At 53.3% G+C, this 24,408-nt stretch overlaps 1 protein-coding gene and 1 long non-coding RNA gene across 2 annotated transcripts in view; one reads left to right on the forward strand and one right to left on the reverse strand.

Moving 5' to 3' along the window:
• The first annotated feature begins 9,030 nt into the window (after nt 1–9,030).
• LOC117287248 lies at nt 9,031–14,798 on the forward strand. The gene is made up of 5 exons (XR_004518480.1): nt 9,031–9,404; nt 10,340–10,671; nt 10,808–10,903; nt 12,039–12,800; nt 13,336–14,798. It is a non-coding gene; the product is annotated as an uncharacterized LOC117287248 (long non-coding RNA).
• Nucleotides 14,799–19,808: 5,010 nt separating this feature from the next.
• The window catches only part of Ctnnbl1 (catenin beta like 1), a 157,613-nt gene continuing 153,013 nt past the window's right edge, over nt 19,809–24,408 (reverse strand). Inside the window, exon 16 of the mRNA XM_010640045.3 lies at nt 19,809–20,033. Coding sequence (XP_010638347.1) covers nt 19,945–20,033 — 89 coding nt within the window. The 3' untranslated portion in view covers nt 19,809–19,944. The remainder of the gene's footprint in view (nt 20,034–24,408) is intronic.

A 24,408-nucleotide genomic window follows, 5' to 3' on the forward strand; every position in this document is an offset into this window, starting at 1 on the left:
GAAGGGTATGAAACCGGCAGGGAAATCCAGGCTTGACGAAGCCATGCCCGGAACACCAGGGCTGACCCTAGGAGGTGGGTGAACCAGCCCGGAGTGAAGGAGGGGGCAGGCGGGGCCCCGGATGTGTGAAAATATGTGCATTAATAGAGCTCCAGTTTCCAGCGATTACGTTTACATCAGCGAATAAAACTTGGCAATAAAACATCAGAGCTGCGTCTCAGACAGCGTTTCCTTTTACAGCCCGGTGTATTTCACTCATTATAACAGGAGGCAGGGAGCTCGAGGTGTCTTCATCTCTCCCCCTTTAATTAAATTTTCTAAATTACTGCCCAAGATTTGGATAAAGCAAAAGACTTACAGCTCCACTAATCGCCATCAAGGCTCCCAGCCCATTGCTGTGGTGGCCCTGACTGTTCCGCATTCCAACATTATTAAAGTGAAATACTGTGGGCATTGCCTTCCTGGGCTCTGCTTTGTGAAAGGAGATACAGCTTCAGGAGAGGAATTGGCCCAGGGATGGGTTCCAGGACTGGTTTGCCATCCTCTCCTCATGACAGTTGGGGCAAATCGTTTTCCCTCTCTGAGGCCCACAGCTCCTCTTCTCCTCAAACAGCCATTTTAAATCTCTAGAATTGATCTGGGTCAGGAGCAGCCCTGAGTTGCATACTGGGGTGACTTAGGCAGCTTTATAAACACCACTCATGTCCAGGCCATGCCTTACAGATTTGGACATTATTGGTGTGGGGTGAGGTCTGGGTATTATGGTTTTTAAAATTTCCCAGACATTGCCAGTGTCCAGCCAGGGTTGAGCACAGGGTTGGCCCAGAGTTTTGAGATGACCATGGGCGCTAGGATCTCTGCGATGTCCATGGGTCTTAAAATCTCTGGGGGTTCTGATTGTTCCTGTAGAGGCCCAGGTCTTACCCTTAGGGGTTCTCTTTAGTCTAATTGTTAGGATCTTGAAATCTGTAGAACCCTGCCAATTCACCAAGCATCCTGAGTGTGTCTCATGCAAAGATCCAGTGGCCATAGTGAGGATTCCAACAGGGGTTGGAGGACAGGAATCCTCTTCCATCCCTTGAATTGGACAGGTCAGCCTCTTTGGTTAAGAGAGTCCAGTTATCCTCTGAAGGACCGTGTGCAGGTCTGGGACACTGTCTTCTCTGGTGACTGGTTTTCTCAGCTGTTCCTCTCAAAGCTGAGCCAACTCGTCAGATAGATTGTTCTAAGCCTTCTGCCCACACGGCCCACCATAGTGCATACCCCATCCTCCCACCTCGATGGATTCTCAGCTTCATCTGCATTGCCTCCACTTACCTCTAGCTCTTAGGCCGCCTACGAAGTCCCTGTCCAAGTCAAGGTGCTAACAAGGTAGGTTTCTGAGGGAGGCCTCTTCTCTTCGATGTGGCACTCTCTTTGTGGTGTCTCTTCTTATAAGGACACTAACCTTATCAAGTCAGGGCCCCACCCTTATGACCTTTTTGAACCTTAATTACTTCCCGACTCCAAAGGCAGTCACATTGAGAGTCAAGAATTCAACATATGAATTTAAGATACAAAGCATTCCATCTACAGCACCGCTGTAGATATTGACCCTTAGATTTGAACCACTTGAGTTCCACCAATGGCCAGAAGGGACATGTGGCATGTGTCTGAGTTGTCCCAGCAAGGATCCTAATAAAATCTCCACCAAAGGCAATTAATTACATCAGGCAGGGGGTCCTGGAGCCCTTCACCCTACAACCAGGTGCTTGTTAAACAGGGCAGGACAGCACGTTCTCTGCCAATTATGTACAAGGCCCTGCTTGTGGGAGTATTTTCAAAATCCTGAACTGATTTAAATAACGTGTCTAGTCTAGTCCACAGCTGTAATAGCCAGACTAACACTGGCCTTTAGGAACAAAATGTGAGTTGTGTGTATAATTTTCAATTTTCTAGTAATCACACTAAAAAATAAAAAGAAAGGTAAAATTAATTTTAATAATATATTTTTGTAACCCAATGTATCAACAATATTATCATTCCAACACATAATCATATAAGTTGTTGTTTTTAAGACTTCATTTTTATGTTTATTGCTACTTACTTATTTTTATCCTCCTATTTATTTACTTTTGCAGTGCTAGGGAACAAACCCAGGGCCTTGTGTATGGTAGGCAAGCATTCAGGTTCTACCACTATTTTTTTCCTTAAAGATAGGTTTCTGCTAAGATGCCCAGGCTGGTCTCGAACTTGCAATCCTTCTGCCTCGGGCTTTCAAGTAGCTGAAATTACAGGTGTGTGCCATCACATGGCCATATAAGGCATTATAAATGATCTATTTCACATTCCTTTTTGCATGCCAAGTCACTGAACTCTGGTGTGTATTTGACACTTGTGCTACATCTCTGCACTTGGCTCAGCCCCATTTCAAGCTAGACCACCTAAGAGAAGGCCTGGGCTAGCATTTCTAAAGACAGGAGCACAATGAGCATCTATGAGCTCTTACTGTGTGCCAAGCACCAGGACTTACTGCCTTACATTCTCATAACACGAATGAGGCTGTTGCCCTATCTTAGGGCTGTGTTTTTGTTTTTGTTTTGTTTTTTTTAGACACGGTCTCACTGTGTAGTTGAGACTGACTTGGAACTCACTATGTAGCACAGGCTGGTCTCAAACTCACGGTGATGCTCCTGCCTCAGCCTCCCAAGTGCTAGGATTACAGGCGTGGGCCACCATGCCCAGCCAGGGTTGTGTTATCTGAGGCTCAGAGAGGTGTTGTGACGGGGCTGAGGCCACAGAGTGGCTGCAACCAAGTCTACTGCCCCAGGCTCCTGTGGTTGGAGAGCACAGTTAGAGCTGGTAGAACACAGGGCCCAAGATTTCAGGGGCCCTCTGGAGTGATCCTGGAGCTGTCGGTCTCAGCCAGCAACCTCAGGGCTGTTTCTCTTGCTTGCCCTCTGTGTTAAAACATCTTTTCACCATTTCCTGCTGCAGAGCAAAGGGACCCGTGAAAGGGCTGCCAGGCCTCCTTGTGCTTTGGAGAGGCAGCAGAACCCCAGCCAGAGTGGCAGCAACCACAGAAGAGAAAGCTGCCTCGCTATCACTATTTTAAGTAATGAGTTGTACAACTAGCCATTGAGTGCCTGTCTCCTCTATCAGACTGTAAGCTCTAGAGCAGCTGTGTCCTCGAGGCCAGACACAGTGCCTGCTCAGCCAGCCACATTCTCCAGGTCTAAATTTGTCACTCCCAGCCAAGGGAGACACCTTCAGAGACAATTCCTTCCATCTAGAAGAGCTGTCCATCTATTAGGAAGAGCAGCCAGGGGTGGGGTGTGAGACCCAGTTTAGCACCATTCTGCTGCTGGGCCTGACATGTGCTAGACCCTCGACTGGTTGGCTGAGTGAGGCTGGATCCTCCCCATCTGTTGAGGCGATTGTTTCTGTGTCACTGTGACCCACAGATGTCACTTGCTAAGAGCACGTGTGCATCAGGCCACATCCAGGAGGAGCACTGTGCTCTCTCAATGAATCCTCGCAGCACTGAAAGAGAGGCATTGGAGCCCGCACTCTACAGATGAGAAACCGAGTGCAGGGAGCTACGTGATAGCTGGAGAGCAGCAGATCCAGGATCCAGTTTGGATCTTCTGATTCCAAATAGTAATTCATTGCATTGGCTGCACACTAGTCATGGAGCAGAGCTCTGGGTTAGTTGTCTTCCTTGAGGCACCACAGTGGCCCTGTGAAGTTGCACTGCCTGACTCAGAGGGGTGCAGAGGGGTGCCCGTGTGACACAGCCTGTGGCCACCAGGGGCCCTGTCTGTAGGTCCTGGGCTCTGAAGGTATTGTTAGGGCCAGTGAGTTCCAGGTCCCTTTTCACACTGGTTCTCTCTGCGCCCAGTGTCCCCATCTCTAAAGTAGGAGGACATAGCTTGATCACTGCCATCCTTGAGGTACAAGGAAGGGGGTGACCGTGACACAACCAGAGTACCCAGTGTTGCACACAGACTTTCTGGGATCCAGACTATGTTCTTCCTGCTGAAGCAAAGGCTGGAGCATTAAGCCAAAGGAATGACATTCTAATGGTGAAATTTCTGATAAGTGTGGGCTTGGGGACAAAAATTGACACACTTGACCCAGGCTGCTGGGCCTGGGCAGAGGCAGAGATGTCTTCTGAGAGGTCCTTGCCAGAGTAGCAACATTTTGGAGCAGCCCAGGTTCCTGGTATTGGTGACCTACTGACAGAACTTGGAGACGAGGTGCCCAGTAATTATGCTTAGATGGCTGGAACTTGCCAAGGCCTGTAAATTATGGCAGAGCAGCTCAAGGAGAGGATGAATTCCACTCTAATCCAGAGCCATCTCCAGCTGTGGTCCTCAATGCAGCACAGTGTGGGGTTTTCTGAATCTCCTATCCCTCAGATAGTGGCTGTGAGGTGGGAGCAGGTCTTGGAACCACAGCCTTCTGCCCACAAGAGAGACTGGGCTGAGAACCCAGGCAGCTTGGAGGGAAGAGAGAAGGCAGGACTGCACGCGCACGCTCATCGCTCTGTCCACCCATCCATGCCCAGGCAGTTGGTGTCTGCCCTGCTGCGGCAACACTCACCAGGTCAGAGTTGAACCTTAGGTGATCTTGGGCAGATCTCTTCTCTCTGGACCTCGGTTCCTTCATCTGGGAGGTGTTTCCCTCCCCTCCTCTAGGCCCAAGTTTATTTAAAAGAGCAGATGAGGTAGAATCCAGACACCCACTGGACAAACAGCCGTCGTGCCTATGCCTTTCCATCTGTCATCTTGCTTAAACTGCACTGGGTTGGGGCTGGGCAATCCCCACTGTACTGACGGACAGCAAGCTGGAGGGGTGGGAAAGTTTGACTAGAATCGCACATTTGCTTATTTTTGCTGCTTCTGCCCGCTTCACTGCACTTTCCCTACCACATTCCTGTGCACCCCAACCCCAAAGCCCCATCAGCTGCCTACCTTCAAGGGGTGTGGCTCAGCCTGGCCATACACACGCTGGGTAGAGGTGGACTTGAGTCCAGCTGTGGCCCATCCACGTTCTGGAATTCTGAGCACCTTTCTGAGCCTCCATTTTCTCATCTGTAAAGTGGAGATTACAACACTCGTCTTACTCCTTCATGAAAATTCAGCGAGATATGTGAGAGAAAGATGTAGACGCTCAATAAATTATGTATTGATTATTTTTGCCTTTGCTCCCTCAATAATAACCAATAGCTGTCAGGGCCTCCTGACATCACGGTATATTCCACTGTCCTTGCACATATGGGGAAACTGAGTACCAGGGAAGGACAGGGACTTCTGAGGCCACGTGTCATCTAGGCCTAGGAAGAGACAGCCTGGATCTCGGGCCCCACTCCTTTCCATCACAGTCCTGCATCCTGGACATTAGCAGCCAAAGGAACTGGAAGCCCCCGAACCAGCCAGGAAAGAGGCTAGAAGGCCTACGTCCCCAAGGAGGCCACCTCGGCTAAGGTCCAGGGTTAGCCCAGCTCAGCACTGGCCCCAGCATCTCCTGCCTCTGAGGTGCCCTCACTGCACCTGTGCTTCCCCAGCCCCTGAGGTCCCTGAACCCCTGAGCAGGAGCTCTCATCCACCTGCCACCTCCCCAGTGGAAGGAACGGGGGCTGGAGAGGCTCAGTCGGTCACTCAAGAGGCAGCTGTTGGATTCCCTGAGTGTATCCTGACTCTGTCTCCTCCAAGCTGTGTGACCCTTGGCCCTTTCTCTCTTTGAGCCTCTATTCCTTCGTCTGTAAAATGGGAGTAAGGGCAGTACTTACCGCAGAAGGTTGATGCACGAGTTAACACCCTTCACTTACCACAGTGCCCGCTTAGAGTGGGCGGAGGGAAAGTGTTCTGTCTGGCCAGCCCTGGCTCCCCTGCTGAAGCAGGGAACTGTCTCATCCACCAGGGCACGGAGCATCTGGATGGGAGGGGCTCGAAGCAGCTGGAGATGAAGACTCTCCAGTCTGTGCCCAGCTCTTGTCAGCCCTGACACAGGCACTACCCTGTCTGGCTCACATCACTCCTGAACTTGCCCAGGGCTGAGTTCCTGATCCTCCCCTCAAGTTTGGGCCTCCTCCTCTCAGGAGGGGTAACACACCATCCTGTATCCCCAGATGGAATCCAGCCTGAGGCTGCTCATGGAGCTGAAGGCCTTCTCCCTCTCCTCCTCCACCCTCTCCCCCTGGGGCTGGATTGCAGCCCCATTATTCACAGCTACAGGCTTCCTTATATGACCTTGCTCCTCCTCCAGCCCCCCTACTCCCTCCCACCCACTTGGCCTCCTGGCATCATCTAGAATGGGCCCCAAGCACAGGTCCCCCTGCCTGGATGTACGAGCTGGCTCCAGGGCCATTTTCTGGAGGGGCAGCCCTCCCTGGCAAGGCCTGCTTCTCCTTTTCTGTTCCTGCTGGGCAGCCTTTGTGGAAGGAACCCTGCTCGCCCACCCTGCCTGAGCTTGAGCACTGCTGGGCCTGTCTGTGTTTCTCATGATCATATTATCGAAGCCCTGCACAAAGTCAGACCCCAGGCAATCCTGCTGAATAAACGCAGGAGGGCAGGAGTGGGTGAGTGAGCCGTGAGAGGTGACTTCAGCTCGGGAAGCAGGCACTAGTAGCAGTGAGGCCGGATCTCTGTGCTTCGGCCAGGGGAGAGCCTGGCCTTGCAGTGAGCCTCATTCTCTGCCTCACTCTTGGGGCTGTGTCCCGCCTTCTGCCTCAGTTTCCCCAGGAGAATGAGGGAGCAGAGTAGGACCTCTAAGGCTCCTCTTCACCCTGGAGGGCTTTGTTCTGGCATTTGCCAGAGGCAGGTGAGTATGCAGAGTCAGGGCCTGGAGGTGGGGCTGGAGGGAGTTGGACCAGGATAAGGACAAGACAGAAGTTCCCAGGGTCAGAGCTATCCTGCCTCCTCAGAAGGCAGCGAGCTCACCATTTTGAGGAGCACAAGTGGGGGTGCTGCACAGAGGCCTGCTGAGGTTGGACACAGGCTGGACCCCAGAAAGGCAAGGCTGTAGAGGCCTCTCTGCTGTCTTTACTGGCTGTGTCATCACAGGAAGTTGGCTTGTCTCCAAATCTCGATCTCCTGGCCTGGAGAATGGAGATTCAGCATCAACTTTGCGAGGTTTTGAGAAAATGCACAGGGCTCGGAGTGCCATAAATGTTTGATAAGCATTGGCATTTCCCAGCCCATCCTTTGCATCTAGGATGAGCGTTTGGCTGCTGCATCCTGGGTCCAGCAGGGGCCTGGCCCACAGTTCAAGATCTCATGGAGTGATCCAGCGGATGTCACACTCAGGGAGCTCTGGCTTTACCCTGGAGCACAGGAGAAAGGGCAGCCTTGGGCCACTGCTCCCTATGCCGGGCGCCCTGCAGACCCCCTGGTCTGGAATCTTCCCTCTGCTCTCCTCATTCCATGCCTCATGCAGGGAGCCCCATCCTTTCCACACCTCCCAATCACGGCAAACTGCCTCATCAATCATGTTCTCTCTAATTAACTTCTAATTTACCTCTTTAGTCAAATCTGTTTACAATCAGAGACAAGAAAACACGTAGCAGCCTGAGGTACGGATGAGGGGACCGGCTCTGGGGACCATGGAGGATCAATCAGGCCTGGACCAGAGTGGGAGCCCTGAGTCTCCCTTTCCTTCCCAGGAAGCCAAGGGTACTACAGGGTGGGGAGGAGTAGCCCGGCTCTCTTTCCTTGCCCAACAGTGGGTGCCCAGTGTCGTGCCCTGCCTGCCCGCAGCCCCTTGCATGGCGGCGTCTCTCCTAGTGTCTCAGCCTCCTCTGCTCCAACCCTGCTGGCTGTGTGGACAGCTCTGAGCTTGTTTCCCTGTTTGCAAAGTGAGGGGTAAAATGGCCCCCCACCTCTCAGGGCAGTGAGCCCCCTCTGCGTCCTCATCAGCTGCGCCCCCAGCCAGGCACACTGGATGCTGAGCCCAGGGAGGAAGGAGCACTGGCCTTGTTTATTTTTGTATTTTGTTTGTCTTAAGGTTTTGAGATTTTGAATTCATATGAAATTTAAAGAAAAGTGACACCCACAGTATTTGTGGACCAACATCCTCAAATGTCCTCATGTGCACTTTCTGAGATAATATAGCTGCTGGCCTTGGGAAAATTGTCTTGAAATGTCACTGTTATGTCATCTTAACGAGCACCTGAAGTCTTTTCGGTCCCACTGCATCACTTCCTGGCTGTATGAACTTGACCTTATCCCTGTTCCGGGCCCAACTTCCAGGTCTGTATGGCATTGGTCCAGGAATCGTCTCTCCGGCAGGAGGTGGGCTTTTCCCTTCCTAGGGAGCCAAGGCATGGGAAGCACTATGGCTGGCAGCGCCCTCCCTCTCTGCTTTCGAGGACCCTGAAGTTGTGAGTGAGACTTCATGCTCCCCACTCAGAGAGGTGACCCTGAGGCTCAGAAAGCCCAGGAGCTTTGCTCTGGGGGCCCTTGGCCTGTGTGAAGGAAAAAACAAGTGGCAGAAGGTGAAAGTGAAAGGCATCTGGGAAGGTGAGGGATAACGGTTACTAATGACATGCAGCTTTACCGGCAATAAAGACCAGCAAAGTCACTCCGGAGGAGGCGCCCCTGGTGAGGGAAAAGGCAGAGGAGAATGGACTGAAGAGGCAGAGGCCAGGGGAGCAATGGGCCTGTGACAAGGACCCCTGCAGAGGGGAGCCAGGGACGCCCTCCTCCCCGTGTGGCCTTGGCCCCGGGCCTATACATTTTTACATTCGCCTACTCAGTGGCTTGTTGATCATCCATTGTTTCATTCAGTTTGCACTCAGTTTTCCCTTTTTCTGGAACATTCCTCCGCCTCCTCCCATGGCTGCTCCTGCAGGGCTCAGCTCAAATATCAGCTCTTTGTCTGAGAGGCTTTTCCAGAACTTTCCAGAAGCCCCTCCCACCACCTCCACACAAACACCCTGATTTGCTCTTTACTTTATTACTGTGTTTATTTTCTCCCTATCACTTACTTCTATCAGACATCACATCACCGAACTCTCTCCTTTTGCTTGGTGTGTTGGGGTGTCTTTCTCCTCCTTCATGAGCAGGGGTCACCGTCCTGTTTATTTCTTTCCTCCTCAGGGCCCAACACTGTGGCTACCACAGGGAGATAGATGTCCAACCCTGTAGTGGATCGAACCTTGGATTCTCCTGTTTGGCCCTGTCTGCCCTGGTACGCCCAATGTGGGGAAGGCAGAGGTGGAATCAGACAGGGGTTCTGCTCTCACCGCTCACAGTCCTGCCCCAGATGTAACCACAGCATGTCACGGCAGGCCGGGATAGCAGAGCCAGCCTCCTGCGTATGACACTTCTGGGTGGGACAGAACCTCCTGGAGATAGACTTTTGTGGGCTGACAGGCAGCACCCAGGAAGGTACCTGCTTTCCCCTTGGCGAGGCAACTTCAGGTAAACACACAGCTTTACCAGCTCTGTGGGCCCTGACAGCTCCAATGTCCACCTGCAGTGAACTGTTTCTAATCAGGTAAACACACAGCTTTACCAGCTCTGTGGGCCCTGACAGCTCCAATGTCAACCTGCAGTGACACCTGTTTCCCATGAGGCTCATGGGCAGGCTCTGGAAGGAAAGTTTGCATCCATTGCCACTTCCGAGCCACTCCACTGGTGCCGCCTGGAGCCTTGGATGGTGGCTGCTGGGAGGAGGGGACCTCTGGGTGTGACAGGGGGCAGGGTTCTTATGTAAGGACCAGGGAACCTCTCTTGTTCAGGGGCCTCTCGGAGATGACAGCTCTGGTGACAGGGAAGGTGCCTGTGTTGTCTTGCTGTACCATGTGTTCATATTTCTGTTTTCTGGCCCGTGTTTCTCATTCCAGACTGTGTAATTAGGTGTCCGGGGTGCTCCGATTCTGTTCCGATAGAATTTGCCTTGTTTAATCGGGAACAGCATGGCTGCCTCTGACAGCGGCTTTTTCCTGGGGGAAAAAAAAGCTGTTAGAGGAGCGAGCTGGAAGGTGGCTAGGAATAGGGCTTCCTGGCTGGAACCTGCTTTGCCACAAGCTCCTGGGTGACCTGGTGCCTGTCATTTCCCCTCTGGGGCCTGTTTTCCTGCGTGTAAAATGGGGGTGGGGCGCGCTTTGTGATCTCTGAGCTGTGACTTTAAACATCGTGTGGCCGAGCACCTACCGTGGCCACTGTGCCTCCCTCCGTGGGGTGTGGAGCTGAGCCTGGGCACATCACTCACCCTGTGCTGGAGGACAAGAGGCATTTAAAATCCAAGGTGGCATTTTTATTGCTGTGTTCTTAATTGTAATTGCCATTTAATTAGATTAATGATAATAACACTAATACTGTACTGTCCTTTGTTTGGGACAATGACATTGCAGACCCGCCATCCTGAGGTGGGACCTGGCTTCCGCGAGTTCCTCCCTCCTCGGTCTCCCTGACGCTGTGTGTTTGTCCCGTTGGCTGGTGATGGCCTCTGGTCACAGTGGTCTCCCCCATGACACTGTGGGCTGCCCCAGAGAGGGACGGACCAGTCTGGTCATCCTTGGGCCCCCCTGGAACAGCGAGGGACAAGCTGGATGGAAGGAGGGACAAGTGGACACAGAGATGAAGATGGATGAATAAGAGGAGGCGTCTAGGGGATCTAACCTCTCCCTCAACCCCCTTCCCCTGACCAGATGTGGCCCCCTTCCAGCTCCAAGACAGCGCTCAGGTTTGTCCTTTTCTCATCTCCGAGGTCAGTGTCCCACTCCAGTTTGTCCCAGTCCTCCCGCTCCCTGCCCACTCCCTTCACCCACGTGCACAGAACGGGGCAGCTTTGAGCCGTTTACTTGGCTGCCTCTACCCAGCTCAGAACCATCCAAGGACCCTCTGGGCTTCAGAGCAGTGCAAGCGCTTGGCCTTGACGTTGAAGTTTCCTAACCCAACTCTGGACCGGCTCCCAGGTACCTTTGCTGTGACCTCCCCCTTTCCTCCTGCCTGCCCACTCCCTGTGCTCAGGCCCTGCACAGTGGGAGCCTGGAGCCCCCTCTTCCAGTGGAGCCCAGGCCCTTCACTGTGCTGAGCCTCTGTGCCCCTCCCCGCCTGGTCCTCACCACCGGTCCTCACTCTTCCTGTATGGCTGGGTCCAATGCCACCCCCTCTGTGATACCCTTCGTGATGTTCAGGAAGAGAGAGCTGCTGCCCATGACCTCTGCCTGCCCTGTGTACTCCCCAGGGCCCAGAATGTGGGTTCAGAGTTCAAATCTCAGAATCCTCCATAACCCGTGTGGTTGTCCAACTCTTCCCTTTTTGGAGCCTCTGTTCCCTTATATAGTGTGGGCACGGGTGACAGCTTGCCCTGCCCAGGATTGTGGTGACAACTTCTCTGCCTTGCATCTGTAAGACCTCAGCTCAAAGCAGGCCTTTGCCAGCCTCACGCCTTCTCATTGGCAGCCCTTCCTGTCCCTGACCCAGAGAAATTCTAGTTGCCCTCAGTCCTGGACCATGGGAAGCATCAGAGCCCCCAGCTGTGGTCCATTCAGGTGTCCCCAGAACCTCTTTGCTCCCCTTGGATGTTTTTGTCTGTTGCTCTGACCTTTGCGATCCCAGGCTGAGTGCTGATTATTCTAGACAGGGGCCAGAGACACGGAGGCCTAGGAGGACCCAGTTCCTGCTGCAACCGTGGTGGCCTTTCTCAGTCTCTGCCCCTCCTCCCTCCTCCCTCCACCCTCCGGGGCTCAGGCACTAACCCACACTTCTCCCTGCCTCCCCTGTGCTGTGGCTTCCCACTGCCGACAACGATCACCCCCGTGGCTAACAGAACCCAGTGCATCTGACATCTGCTCACCTCTGCAAACCCACCCCCTCACAGTCTCCTCCTCATTCACACACACGCATCTGGCTGTCCCTTGAGTATGCAGGCATGCCCCTGCCTCAGGATCTTTGCATTTCCTATTTCCCCTACCATGAATATTCCCACCTTCCCTTGCACCGCTCATTGTTCCAGGCTTAACCCCAACATCTCCACCTGAGACGCGTTCCTTGACCACCCAGACATGAACAGCTACTTTCTTTCCAGCTGCTCTCTTTTCCTTCCAGCCCTTCCCACTATCTCAAGCCACCTCACGTTTTCCTGTCTTCCCTCCTTGGAAGGAAGGCAGCAGCCTGGGAGCCTTGTGTGTGCTTTATACTCTGCGACACAGTAAGTGCTACCTAGTAAGTGCTCAGAAGCTATTTGCTGCGGATACATAGAGAAAGCACTTACTAGGTGGAGTTCCCAGGCTGGGCAGTGCCAGGAAGAGGATGAGATACAGCCAGCAAGCTCTGCAGGACAGCTGCCAGACAGCCCAGCCTTAGCCTGCTGTGGTGGGGTGGGGGTGGGGCTCCTGGAGCCTCTGTCCATCCTACTCTGGTTAAGAGTGGGTGGTTGGCCTCTGTCTCCCCCAGGAGGGCAGCACTGCTTTCCCACTTCCTAGGAGGGCAGCATGGAGGCTGAATACCAAGCAGAATCAGCCAGTGGGGACGGGTGGGGTCAGAGGAACAGCTGGCATGGACAGAGGCCAGGCATGGATGAGGGCCCAGGGCCCTCAGTGAGCAGGGGTGGACAGCTGGGCAGGTTGGCTCCACTCCCCAGCCTGCCAGGACACACTGCACCCTGCAGGGCCTTGGCTGCTGGGTGAGTGATACATTCATGGATTGGTCGGTCATTCACTCTGGAAGGTACAGGTCAAGGCAAGTGTGCTCACAGTGGAGTGACGGGGAGCAAGGAAGCATGAGGAGAAACCGATACTGGAAACGGTGACAACCACTGATCAGCACTGGTTTAGCCCCGTGTGCATTAGCTTGTCGTGGATCCAGACAGTAAGTACTATTGGGGAGATGAGGAAAGGGGGCGGGGTAAGGTGACTTGCCCAGGGCCACAGCCGGGAGCAGGGAATCAGCCTGGCTCCCCATGTTCACTGCCTAGTCGATCTGCTGGGCCAGCTGGGAAGAGGCCAGGCCACTTTGGGTCCACAAGACCACCTTCTGGAGTCTGCTCCGTGCCTCTTTAACTCTCCTGCAGCTACAGAGACTTTTGCCTGTAGCTGCTAAGAGCAGGAGTCCATCCGCCAGTTTTGCTCCCAAGAGGGCAGGAGGGAGGCAGGGAGGGAGGCAGCTGGCCCAGGCCATGTCCTGTCATGGCCACTTAATGAGCTTAACTGATAACCACGGGCCCCGGCAGGCTGCCAGCTGGCCTGTCCATTTGGCCATGTTTCCTGGCCTGGCACCCGCTGGCTAGGGGAGGGTGGCAGTGGGGACAAAGGAGGAGCAAGAGGACTCCTGCCAGCTTTAGAGGCACAGCTGTGTGACCTTGGCCAAGTTCCTTGATTCTTCTGTGCTTCCTTTCCTCATTTAGAAAAATGCAAGAGGGTGTGGCAACTTTGGAAGATGCCACAGGGGATGCCATGAAGTACTGGGACCAGCGGCCTTCAGTAAGAGACGAGTACAGAGTTGTCATTTGGGGAATTTCCCATCACAGTCCTTTGAAAGATTCACGGTTGGATAATTTCTAGGTGCAAGAAAACATGATCTCAGCCCCACTATGTTTGAAAAAACTCGAAGAGGTTGGTGAGGTTGCAGAGATGTGGATGTTTACCTGGCTCAGATGGGGTAGTCCAGGTCTTTGTTCTCTCTGGGCCTCAGTGTTCTCATCTTCAAAACGGGCTGGTGACAGTCAGGCTGCAACAAAGCTGGTGCATGTTCACTGCCTGGTACAGCCAGGCATTTAGCCGGTGTGGAAGCACATAGCTCTGAGGGCCCAGGCTGCTGGTCCTGTGGGCTCTTAGCACAGTGGCCTGCTCTCCCTTTGCTCACTGGGAAACCGGATGCCCCAGGTGTGCTCAGCCTGCTCTACCATTCCAGAAATTGCTCCATATCGAAACCCCCGCCATCCCAACTGACATCAGGAGCATCAGTTGGGACTGGAAACCAGACACCTGTTTCCCAGCTGAGGACAGCCAGGTCCCCGGTTTTCAGTGACAAGCCACGTGTCCCTGGCTGCCACAGCCTCCTGCCTGTGCAAATGTGTGGGAAGGGCAGGGAAGGGCCCGGCTCTTCTGGGCCCCAGGACTCTCCAAGGAGAGGCTGAGAAGGGCACAGACAGAGGCAGGGTGAGGGTGGGCAGGCAGATTTATCACAGCCATGCCTCTCCCCTGCAGCGCCTGCTTCTAATGAAATTTTACGGCAGGTGGAAATGATACGACTCTGCCAGCCCTAAAAGCACTTCTATTTATTCATTAAAGATATTTATATACTGAGCAGCTCTCTCCAGGGCCCCACCCGGCCCTGCTGGGCAGTGAGCTGCTCCCAGTCTCCAGTGCTGGGAGAAGCTCCCCACCTCAACACATCCCCAGTCCTCTTGTCTCCAACCCATTATCCTTTCCTGGCCCTCCGTACCAGTGCCCTCTCCTGGGACGAGAGTGCCTCTTCTTGGCTTTCCCTACTTCCTGGCTGGCCTCCGCAGTGCAGCTTTCATAGAGAAATTAAAGGCATCCATCTTTTCAAAGTCAAATCTCTTCCTTTATGTTCTCAAAACTCCCCTGGCTTCTGCCCACTTCTCTGGTCCCATCTCCCACTAGCCTTTGCCTCTCCTTGGGACCAGTTACTGTAGCCACTTTGGGCTATTTTCTAGAGAATGATGGTGCTCTCTCTGTCCCTGCCTCAGGGCCTTTGCACCTGTGCTTCTGCTTAGAACCCCCTCCTCCCCCAGTTCTTTGGCTCCTTGAGCTTAACTCAGGCTCAAAGTCACCTCATCAAGCCTGAAGTGGTGGCACATGCCTATAACCCCAGCACTCTGGGAGTCTGAGGCAGCACTGAAAGTTCAAACCCAGGCTGGTCAATTTAGTGACTCAGTGAGATCCCATGTCAAAATGAAAAATTAAAGAAGAGATGGGGATGGGGATGCAGCTTAGTGTGAAGGTCCTGAGTTCAATCCCCCATACTTAGAGGGGGTGCGGACTTCTCACCAATGGAGACTTCCCAGACCATCTGACCTGAAGTCAGCCCTCCCATTCCTTAGCTCCACAGCTGTGCACCTTTCTTTGCTCCTTCGTGACCCTCGGCGATCATTCCACGTATTGTTTATGTGCTCCTGTCTTCTGCTCTGCCCCAGGAGGGCTAAGCTCCTTGAGGGCAGGGGCAATGTCTGTTTCGTTCCCAAAGCGGCTTATGGTGGCTGCTCAGTGAATGACTAAAGGATGGGTGGTGGGTGATCCCTGGTGTCACGGTTTCTATCCGGATGTCCCCAAAGCCTCACGTGCTCATAGGTGGGGTTTCTGGGCGGTCACTGGATCGTGGGGGCTGACATCACTGGCTTGGCCCGCTAACTGCGATGCTGGGAGATGAAGCCTGGCTGAGGAGGTGGGTCACAGGGGTGTGGCCGGGCAGGGTCTATCTTCTTCTTGGGGGGGGGCTGGCTGAGGGCCCAGGAGCTGAGGAAGACAGGGCTGTGAGCCATGTGGGCCATTCGTTTGATGGGGAAGGGCTGTCCTCTGGGGCCTCCTGCACAACTCTCCAAGGGCCCCGCCTCTGGGGAGCTCTGTGCCCAAAGCCCCTCTGGGTGGGAGGTGGTGTAGCCTGGAGGTCAGGAGTCAGCTCTGCCACTCTGCACACCATGGATGCCCTTGCCTGTGAAACGGTGCTGGAAACGGAAGTCCTTGCAGGGACGAGGGCTGCATGAGCTCACTGAGGGAAGAGCTCCGTGACTCTTAGCTGATACAGCACATGCCCTACATATCCACCCTCCTAAAACACAGCCCGGCGTCACCATAAAAAAGTGCAGATCAACATGGCACATAGGACACTGCTCACCTGCAGAGGTGCAGGCCCGCCTGGGTGGTGAGGGCATGGCGAGTGGAGAAGGCACAGGCCATTGAAGGACAGCAGGTAACGTGGCTGTGCATACCACGGTGAAACCACAGTGAAAGAGGCACCTTCTCTTTGACTTAGCAATTCTACTTGGGAATTTAAACTCACACATGTGTGAAATAACGTTCCATACAAGGATGATCGTCGCGGCATTGTAATAGCCAAAGATCAGAAACAACCGTAGAGGTGCAGGCCCGCCTGGGTGGTGAGGGCATGGCGAGTGGAGAAGGCACAGGCCATTGAAGGGCAGCAGGTAACGTGGCTGTGCATACCACGGTGAAACCAGTGAAAGAGGCACCTTCTCTTTGACTTAGCAATTCTACTTGGGAATTTAAACTCACACGTGTGAAATAACGTTTCATACAAGGATGTTCGTCGCGGCATTGTAATAGCCAAAGATCAGAAACAACCAAAATGTCCATTAACGCGATTAACTAAATTACGGTACAGCTTTGCAACGGAGCTCAGCTATTAAAGGGGAGGGGGCAACTGTGAGTACGCGTGGTGGATGTGTGGAGCAGAAAGCAAGGTGCGGAACAGAGACTACAAAATGCCCTCCTTTGTGTTAAAAATACTTCTCTCCACTTGAAAACACCGAAGACCATCTCGGAAAGGCTGCTTCAGCTAATTAGCAGTGGCTGCTTCTGGGGAGGGGGGCTGGGTGGCCAGGAGACGCGTCTGACAGAGAGATTGGGGAGTCATACATCCTTATATACCTTCGGAAGTTTTTTTCCCAAGGGCATATGTTACCCAATCAAGGAAAAGGTGACTGGAAGAACATCTGCCATTTTTCTCCGCACAGATAAGGAAGGCCCACCGCTGTGATACCAACCACTTTCCATGTGCACCACAGGACGGGACAGATTGAACAATGTGGGTCTGCCTCTACCTCCGCTGCCGGGGAAGAAAATCTCATCAAGAAGTCTTGCTTTTAGGAAAGTGAGTCTCGTCTCCCTGTCGACACAAAATCGACGCTCTTGGTAATGGCAGAAGATGCCACCTGGGCACCGCTGACTGAAAGATGCCTTCCAGCTTCCCTGACAACGCAGTTCCCCAGATAAAGAAGGAATGCAGCCTGCCTGCAAATCTCACTCAATCAGACATGGTCCATCTTGCCGCTGCTGGATCCAGGCATGCTGACCCCCAAGTGGAGCAGCAAGCTGTGAAGGAGGCTGATAATAAAGCCCTCATTTCCTCTGTGAGAAAATCCTGGCTAAAATTGCTTAAAGGCTACGTTGTTGGCATAATTGGATAAGAAAAAGAATGCTGGCCCTCTGGGGGGCCATGCTCTGGGCCACTCAACTGTGGACACAATGGGCACGAAGAGGAGTACCTGCGAACCCCAAGTGGGCAGACACAGAAGTGGGGTGCAGAACCCAAGTGCAAAGCCAGGAGTGGTGGCACATGCCTGTGATTCCAACACTCGGGAGGCTGAAGCAGGGAGGACTGCAAGTTCAAGGCCAGCCTGAGCAACTTAGCAAGAACTTGTATCAAAAATAGGACTGGGGATGTAGCTCAGTCATAGAGCACCCCTGGGTTCCATCCTAGTACTGCAAAAACAAAACAAATACCTCAAAACCAATCAAAAGAAACCACAGTGCAAAGGGGGCCTTTATAGAGTCCCAAGAATCTTCCCTGAGGGTGAGCTGCTCCTTAGGAGCTAGGCCACAGCCCAGTGCCCAGGGTTGGTCTGCATCTTGTATTGAAAAGCCCCTCTTGGACGTGTGTGGCTAGAATTAAAAGCAGAGGTTTCTGCTTCCTCCTTTTCCCGTGTCCAGAATTTCCTGACACCTGGATTCCAGAGATGACACCTCATGTTCCTCCTGACCCTGAGACCAGTGGACAGGAAATCATTCTTCACTTCTGACACAAGGGAGTAGGGTTCAGATATGTTTAGCAGAGGGACTTTGGGTCCCAGGATCTTAGGAGGCAGCCCCAGTATATGCAGCAGGAAGGGTTAAGTGGGGTGACTGGCTGAGAGGGTAAGAGAAACCTGGAGATGTCCACAGCCTCCCTCCCTGTACTGGCTGTGGATGTGCCTGTGGAGAAGCCCGGCCTTCTGAGGCACAGGGGTGGAAGTGCTGGACAGGACTCTGGACAGACAAAGCTGCCTCCAGGTACAGGGAGGCCTGGGGCTAGGGAAAGACTCACTGAACATTTTAGTAACTTTTGAACTGTACCATGGGTAAGCACTACCTGGTTAAAAGCCAGCAACATTTAAAAAGAAAACACCAGTGAAAAACCAATGATCTCTAAAGTTCCAGTTTCACCTGGAAGTCCATGTTTCTATAGATTACAGATTACTTACGGCCACGCTCCGGTCTGTGAATTCATTAAGTCATTAAGGGGGTGGATTGAAACATTGTGTCAGCCAACGATCCCAGATTGTTTTCTAGATAGAGGTGGCTGGGGAGGGGAGCATGGGCTGCAGAGCTGCAAACCCTGTAGACCGACCTTGCTTTGAACACAGGCACTGCAGCTTACTGGACACAGCCAAGTGACATAAAGCTAATGGAGTCCAAATGTGACAGTTCTGCAACGTGACCGTGTGAGGGGTCCCTCTGCTGAGACACTCGCCCATGGTCGGAAGCCCAGCTGGCCTCCCTTTGTCCTCCATCAGAGGCCCAGCACCCAGCAGGAAGCAGGTGCCGTCTCACTCAGATGCGCTCCTGCCTGGGATGGCAAGGGCGTCACCGGGCGTGTGGACTCTGGCCGATGCTCATGGCTACTTGAAGGCCTGTCTCTTGGGGCTCAGGGAAGGGTGGGTGTCGAGACTGAGCAGCAGGGTCGGCCACAGCCTAGTGCAGGGCGTGGCATCCTCCGCAGCCCCTCTCATTTCTGCCGTTGGCTGTAATGGCACACTGCTGCTGTGTTGGCTGCTGTGCCCCTCCGCACCTGGAAATGCTCCTTTTTGAGGCTGACGGGGAAACACCCACAGCGCTGCTGAATTCTGCAGGTCAGGTGTGTGAGACTGCTGCGTGCAGGCCAGATGGCATCACCTGCTTAGCTCGCACCTCGTCCCCATGAGCACACGCGGATGTGACCAGCTCACTTTGGAGACACAGGCGGGCTCAGAGGTGAAGGCTCACACACGAGGTGCTATGCTGCGGGATGGTCGGTGGGGTTCACACCCCAGGGTTTGGAATCACCGAGGAGCTGAAAATACCAGCAAGCGCCAGGGCCACATCAAGCTTCTGATGCCACTGTTCTGTCCCCTTTTCTGTGGGGGTTCACTCTAAGGCTCCCTGTGAATACCCATGACTGTGGCTAGAAATGAACCAGGTGTATACTATTTTCTCTGTACAAATGACCTATGATGAAGCCTTATTTATAAATACAGTAAGACTGGCTGGGCGTGATGGCGCACGCCTATAATCCCAGCACTCAGGAGGCTGAGGCAGAAGGATCACAGACCAGCCTGGGCTACACAGTGAGTTCCAGGTCAGTCTCAACTACATAGTGAGGCCCTGTCTCAAAGAACAAAACAAACAAACAAAAACACCCAAAAAACAAAGTAGGATTAACAAGATTATAATGATGTACTGTAATATGTGACTATGACTTCTCTTTCTCAAAATTCCTCAGCGTGCCATGCCCACCTTTCAGTGACAAGGTGAGATGACACAATGCCTGTCTGATGAGTGAGATAAATGCCAATCCGTCAGAAACTGTGGGTGGGGCCACAGGATATCCGTGGTCCTCTGCACCCCCCACGTGACTCTGACACGTGGCTGAAGCCCAAGGCCAGGTGCTTCATGCCACACACCCAGATCCTTCGTGTCATCACTGGAAGCCTGAAAAGTCCACAGGCCACACCCACCCACACCCCAAAAGCACCCGGCCCGGAACCCACAGTGGTGACGCCACCACACTGTGCTGAGCCTGTCGCCTCAGGCAGTGAGGCCAAATGCTGGCCTTCCTCACGTGTGCAGGGGTCACAGACATGACAATGCGGGTGAGGCTGGAGGGGCTGTCACAAAGAAGACCAGCCCTGGGTTACCAAAACTAGCTTTAATTTATCTGAAGACACACAAAGCTGTGTAAAAACGGTTTGTGGGAGGGAAGCTGGGCGAGTTCACAATGCGGGGCTGAGGGGCCCTTAGAAGTTCTCCAGTAAGCCCAGGATGCGCTTCTGTTCCGTCTCTCGGAACTCGGGACTCCGGCCATCCCCGATGTTCTCCGCGTATTCTAGGAAGACAAAGATGAGGTTAGGGTGGATCTGAGCACGCAGTCCACTGAAGCTGGGTCTCTGCACCCTGGTGCCAAGTCCCAGCTCCCAGTGAGCGCAGGCTGCTCTCACGCTGGAGACAGTCCCGAGTAGTGGCTGAGGATGGGCTCCTCGGTCACGCATGTGAGTCCTCAGTGATGGGTCAGTGCACCCCTGTTCCTGTGCTCGGGCTCTGCCCCTTTCCTCACCCCTCATTCACTGCCTCCCCAAACTCCTGCTGAAACCTATTCCCCACACAGCGGGATTAAACCCCCTCAAAAGGGCCCCCCGGGAACTAGCTAGGCCCTGTCACCAAAGCCAGTGCTCTGAACTTCCTAGCCTTCAGCCCTGTAAGGAAGTAAGTTTCTGTTCTTTATAGGTCACCTAGTCTCAGGTGTTCTGCTACAGTGGCACAAATGGGCCAAGACAGATGCCTACAGGGCAAGTGCTGTTCTGGGCGGGGCCGGCGGCATCAGCATCGCTGGAGCACTTACTACAGTGCAAATTCTTAGCCCCACTGAGCTGCAGCCTGGATGTGACGCACACTCAGGTGGGAGAAGCAGTAGCTACAGCAGTGGGAATAAAGTAATAGCAAAGTAGAAAGTTCTGCTTGTGCAGAGCCTATTTCCTACCGAGGGTAACACGTACACAGAACACACAGGGTGGCTGCCGAAGCTGTGCGGAGAAGGATGCTTGCCTACGACCCACAGGACTCGAGCGTGGGGCGATCTGGTGGGAGGACACCAGGCCTGCGGTGCAGGGCTATGAGGAGCAGCAAGGAGGTCAGAGCCCGGGCAGAGTAAAAGGCAGTGCCCACACTGCGCGGGGCCTTGGGCCACTATAAGGACTCTGGACTTTTCAAGACCGAAATCTGAAGGGGCTCTAGGCAAACTTTACCGGCGCCCATGTGGGAAATGCCTGAGGGGCAAGGGCAAAAGAGGAGGCTGCCACCAAGCTGGCAGGGGTGAGGCGAGACGTCTTCAGATTCTGACGTGCTCCGAAGAGGAGTACAACAGGCCCGACTCGTGGAGAGACTGAGAATGGAGTATGAGAGAAAGATGTGGATACAAAATTACCAAGAATATGACAAGAGTAGTGGGGATGTGACAGGGAGCCCAGGACTCCGCCACGGAACAGGTGTCTGTGCCAACAAGGTGGGGCTGTGGCTGGCGCAGGCCTGCTTCAGACGGGTGTTTTTAGGGAGAAAGGGGGTCACGGCACAGGGCTCGTGGGGAGGCGGGAGGGGCCCGGGCCCCAGGGACTGCAGGAGAAGCTCCCAGCTTCTATAGAAGAGGCTGATAAGACCAATGGGGCCGACCATGGTGGAGAGTTTTAAGGTACTAACGAGGTCCTTGTTTGCCCTGTTGTCCCAGCACAATTAGTACCATTCCATATCTTCCTTGAAGAGGCCCCAAATAGCGCAATCCTCACCCTGGTTTCCCTGGGGACTCCCAGGAGCAAGTATAAAGAACCTGGTGGGAGGGTAGAGGGGAGGGCACAGCTCGCCACCCCCTCACTCACAATCCTATGTGACCTTGGGTGGTCTTCTCTGAAAGTGAGAGTAAAGTTTCTAGCAAATAACAGTTTCCTCTCTGAGACTCCTATGCTCAGACTGGTGATGTCAGCTTTGGGAATTCCACATGTCCTTGCAGGCTAGCCACACGGGGACCTGACTTCTGCACCATACTTTTCTTGTCCCCTCTCTCAAAGGAAAGGCTTTGGCCTCACTCAGCTAAGTGCCATCAGAGCCTGGCTGAGGCCACTCGGCAAAGGGCTCAGTGAATTAGCTCTGTGCCTGCATTTCTGTCCCCTGGACTCTTGCTGGCCTGACATAGGACAAAACAGAGAGAACTATAGGGTACGAGGCTTCTGTGTAATAAAACATCTGCTAGTCTAGATCGGACAAAGACGAGAGAGAGAAGGAAGTGTGCAAATCCCCCCCACCTCCCACCCTGTGCTGGGGAAACAATTTTATTCCTGCTACTTCTTCGTTTCTCCTACTTCCTCTTTATTACTTTGGACGTGTGCCGGAAAGTGGGATTTGGGATCCAGACATGTGCCAGCTGTGTGTCTCCCCCCAGAAATCATTCTCTTGTTAGACCCATCTACTGCCTCTGACAGCAAAAGACTATGATGCCTCCTATTACGGTCCCTTAAAAACGGGGCCAGGTGGCTGGAGAGCAGGCGTGGAGCCCTGGGAGCAGCTCTGGGGCTGTGTCTAAGTGGTGTCTCTTACTCACATGTGAGTGATAGCATCACTGCCCCGGGAGACAGAGAAATGACCATCAGAGCATTTAATACCCCCAGAGGCATGGTCTGGAAGCAGGAGTCTTAAATGGATTGAACTAACACTTTGCTCTCCTAATGTCTTCTCGGACTGGGGGTGTGTGTGGGAGGGTGGGGATGTGGAGAAAGAGTCAGATTCTTCAGGGCAGTGATTTTCCAATAGTAAAGCCTGCTTCCCCAGAGGGACCTAATCTAGAGATGCACAAAGCAGAGGAAACCAGTCTGTATCAATCTCCTTGCTGAACCATCTCTGCCAAGGCCCGGGAAGAACATGTGCCTCCCTGCTCACAGCACCAACTTCTGAGCGCCCCAGAGAGAGGCAGGCCTCGGGAGGCAGGACAGCCTGCTCTCCGAGTGGGGTGTCACACTGCTTCCCGCACAGGCAGAACATGGGGACCATGAGGAGCTGCCTGTGTGCTGGGCACTACAGATGCTCCCCTCTTAAATTTCTGCAGCAACAGGCGAGGCAGAGAGCACCATCCCTGCTCTCAGCAGCAGAAGCTGAGCTGCCAGAGACTGAGGTGACTTGCCCATGTCTAGGTTGGGAGAAAAGCTGGAATTCAAACCCAGAACCTGTGTGAGCAGTGAAAGAGGGCACTCAAAAGCCACTGGGGTAGGACTGGTCCCTGCAGTGGCCTCCTCTCACCTGAGCAACCTCCCATCATGTCTGTAACATCCGCATCTAGGTTGGACCCTAGAGGCACTGTTCAGTGGTAAAGGGGCATTAGTGGCTGGGGCAGATTCATGGTGGACTGGCTGGGGCCATGCTCTTGGTCAAGTCACTGAATATTAGAGCTGGCAGGGCTCTCAGAAAATGGACTGCTGGGCTGGGTGTAGTGATACACTCTGGGAGGCTGAGGCAGAAGGATTCCAAGTTTGAGCCCCGCCTAGACAATTTAGTGAGACCTTATGTCAAAAAACAAAACAATAAAAAAAGATCTGAGGATGTATCTCAGTGGAAAGGCCCTGGCTGGGTTCAATCCCTAATACCATCAAAAAAAAAAAAAAAAAAAAAAAAAAAAAAAAAAAAAAAAAAAAAAAAAAGACCGCAACCCTAAGGAGGTGACTGGTCAGCTAGCCACAGAGCAAGGCCCCAAAGCAGGTTTGTGACCTGACCTAGTGCTCCTTCACTGCCTCCACAACCTGCACCAGCCATGCAGTCTGCCCCTTTTGCCCGCCATCTACCTCTTCTCTGGGCTCAATCTTTGTTGCTAGAGGAGAGCTCTGTTTGGAGTACATCTTGGTGGTACCAGCTACCTCTGGTTATTATACCTTACGCAGCAGTTTATAAATATTGAACAGATTCCTCCCAGAGGTCTTGGGAAGAGTTCTCTTTGCTCTGTGTGTGCTTTCGTGTGTGTGTGGAGAAGGAGAGATGCCACAGGGTGGGGGAGAGAGAGTGAGAGGGATGAGGGCAGAGGAGAGGGGGCCAAGGATGAGGCGGGCTGGAGAGCGAGGAAGATGGCACCCGCATCAACTCCCTTCTCTACTTCCCAGCATTTTCAAATGCTCTTCTAATAAAGGCTTTGATGGAGCTCAAAAACAGGCACCAGTGATGAATGCATAAATATTAAAGCAAACTTTAGACAGGAGGTTTACCATTCAGACATGGAATACAAGCTGTTCTGTTTATGTTACGAGGGAAAGGGAGGGACACGGGCTGGCGACAGAGAACTGTCTTCCAGGGCAGGGACCTGGCCCAATGGCCATGGCATGGGTCAGACCCCGGAACCCGAGGCCTCAGAAGAGCACCCTTACAAAGGGCAGGAAGCAGAGTGAGGGGGAGGAAGAGCAATGCCACTCTGTTCACACTAAAAATACAGAAGACATACAAAAATCCCCAGAAAACAGAAACGGGAAAGGGAGATCTGTCAGGCCCCTAATGACAATGAACTTGGAAGGTTTAAAGGTTACCCTTCTTTGGGAGGAGGACACTTTGCCAGGCTGTGGGGTACAATTCCATCTAGGCTCTCCTTCCAATGAAACACACTTAAAGGAGAAGGAACCTTTTCTCTCGGTGCAAACAGGGTCACGTCCTCACCGTGCTCACTGATGTCACCCCCCCCCCCC

Source organism: Fukomys damarensis, unplaced genomic scaffold, assembly GCF_012274545.1.
Source record: "Fukomys damarensis isolate Sample0158 unplaced genomic scaffold, DMR_v1.0_HiC HiC_scaffold_22, whole genome shotgun sequence".
In the NCBI taxonomy this organism is placed as follows: domain Eukaryota; kingdom Metazoa; phylum Chordata; class Mammalia; order Rodentia; family Bathyergidae; genus Fukomys; species Fukomys damarensis.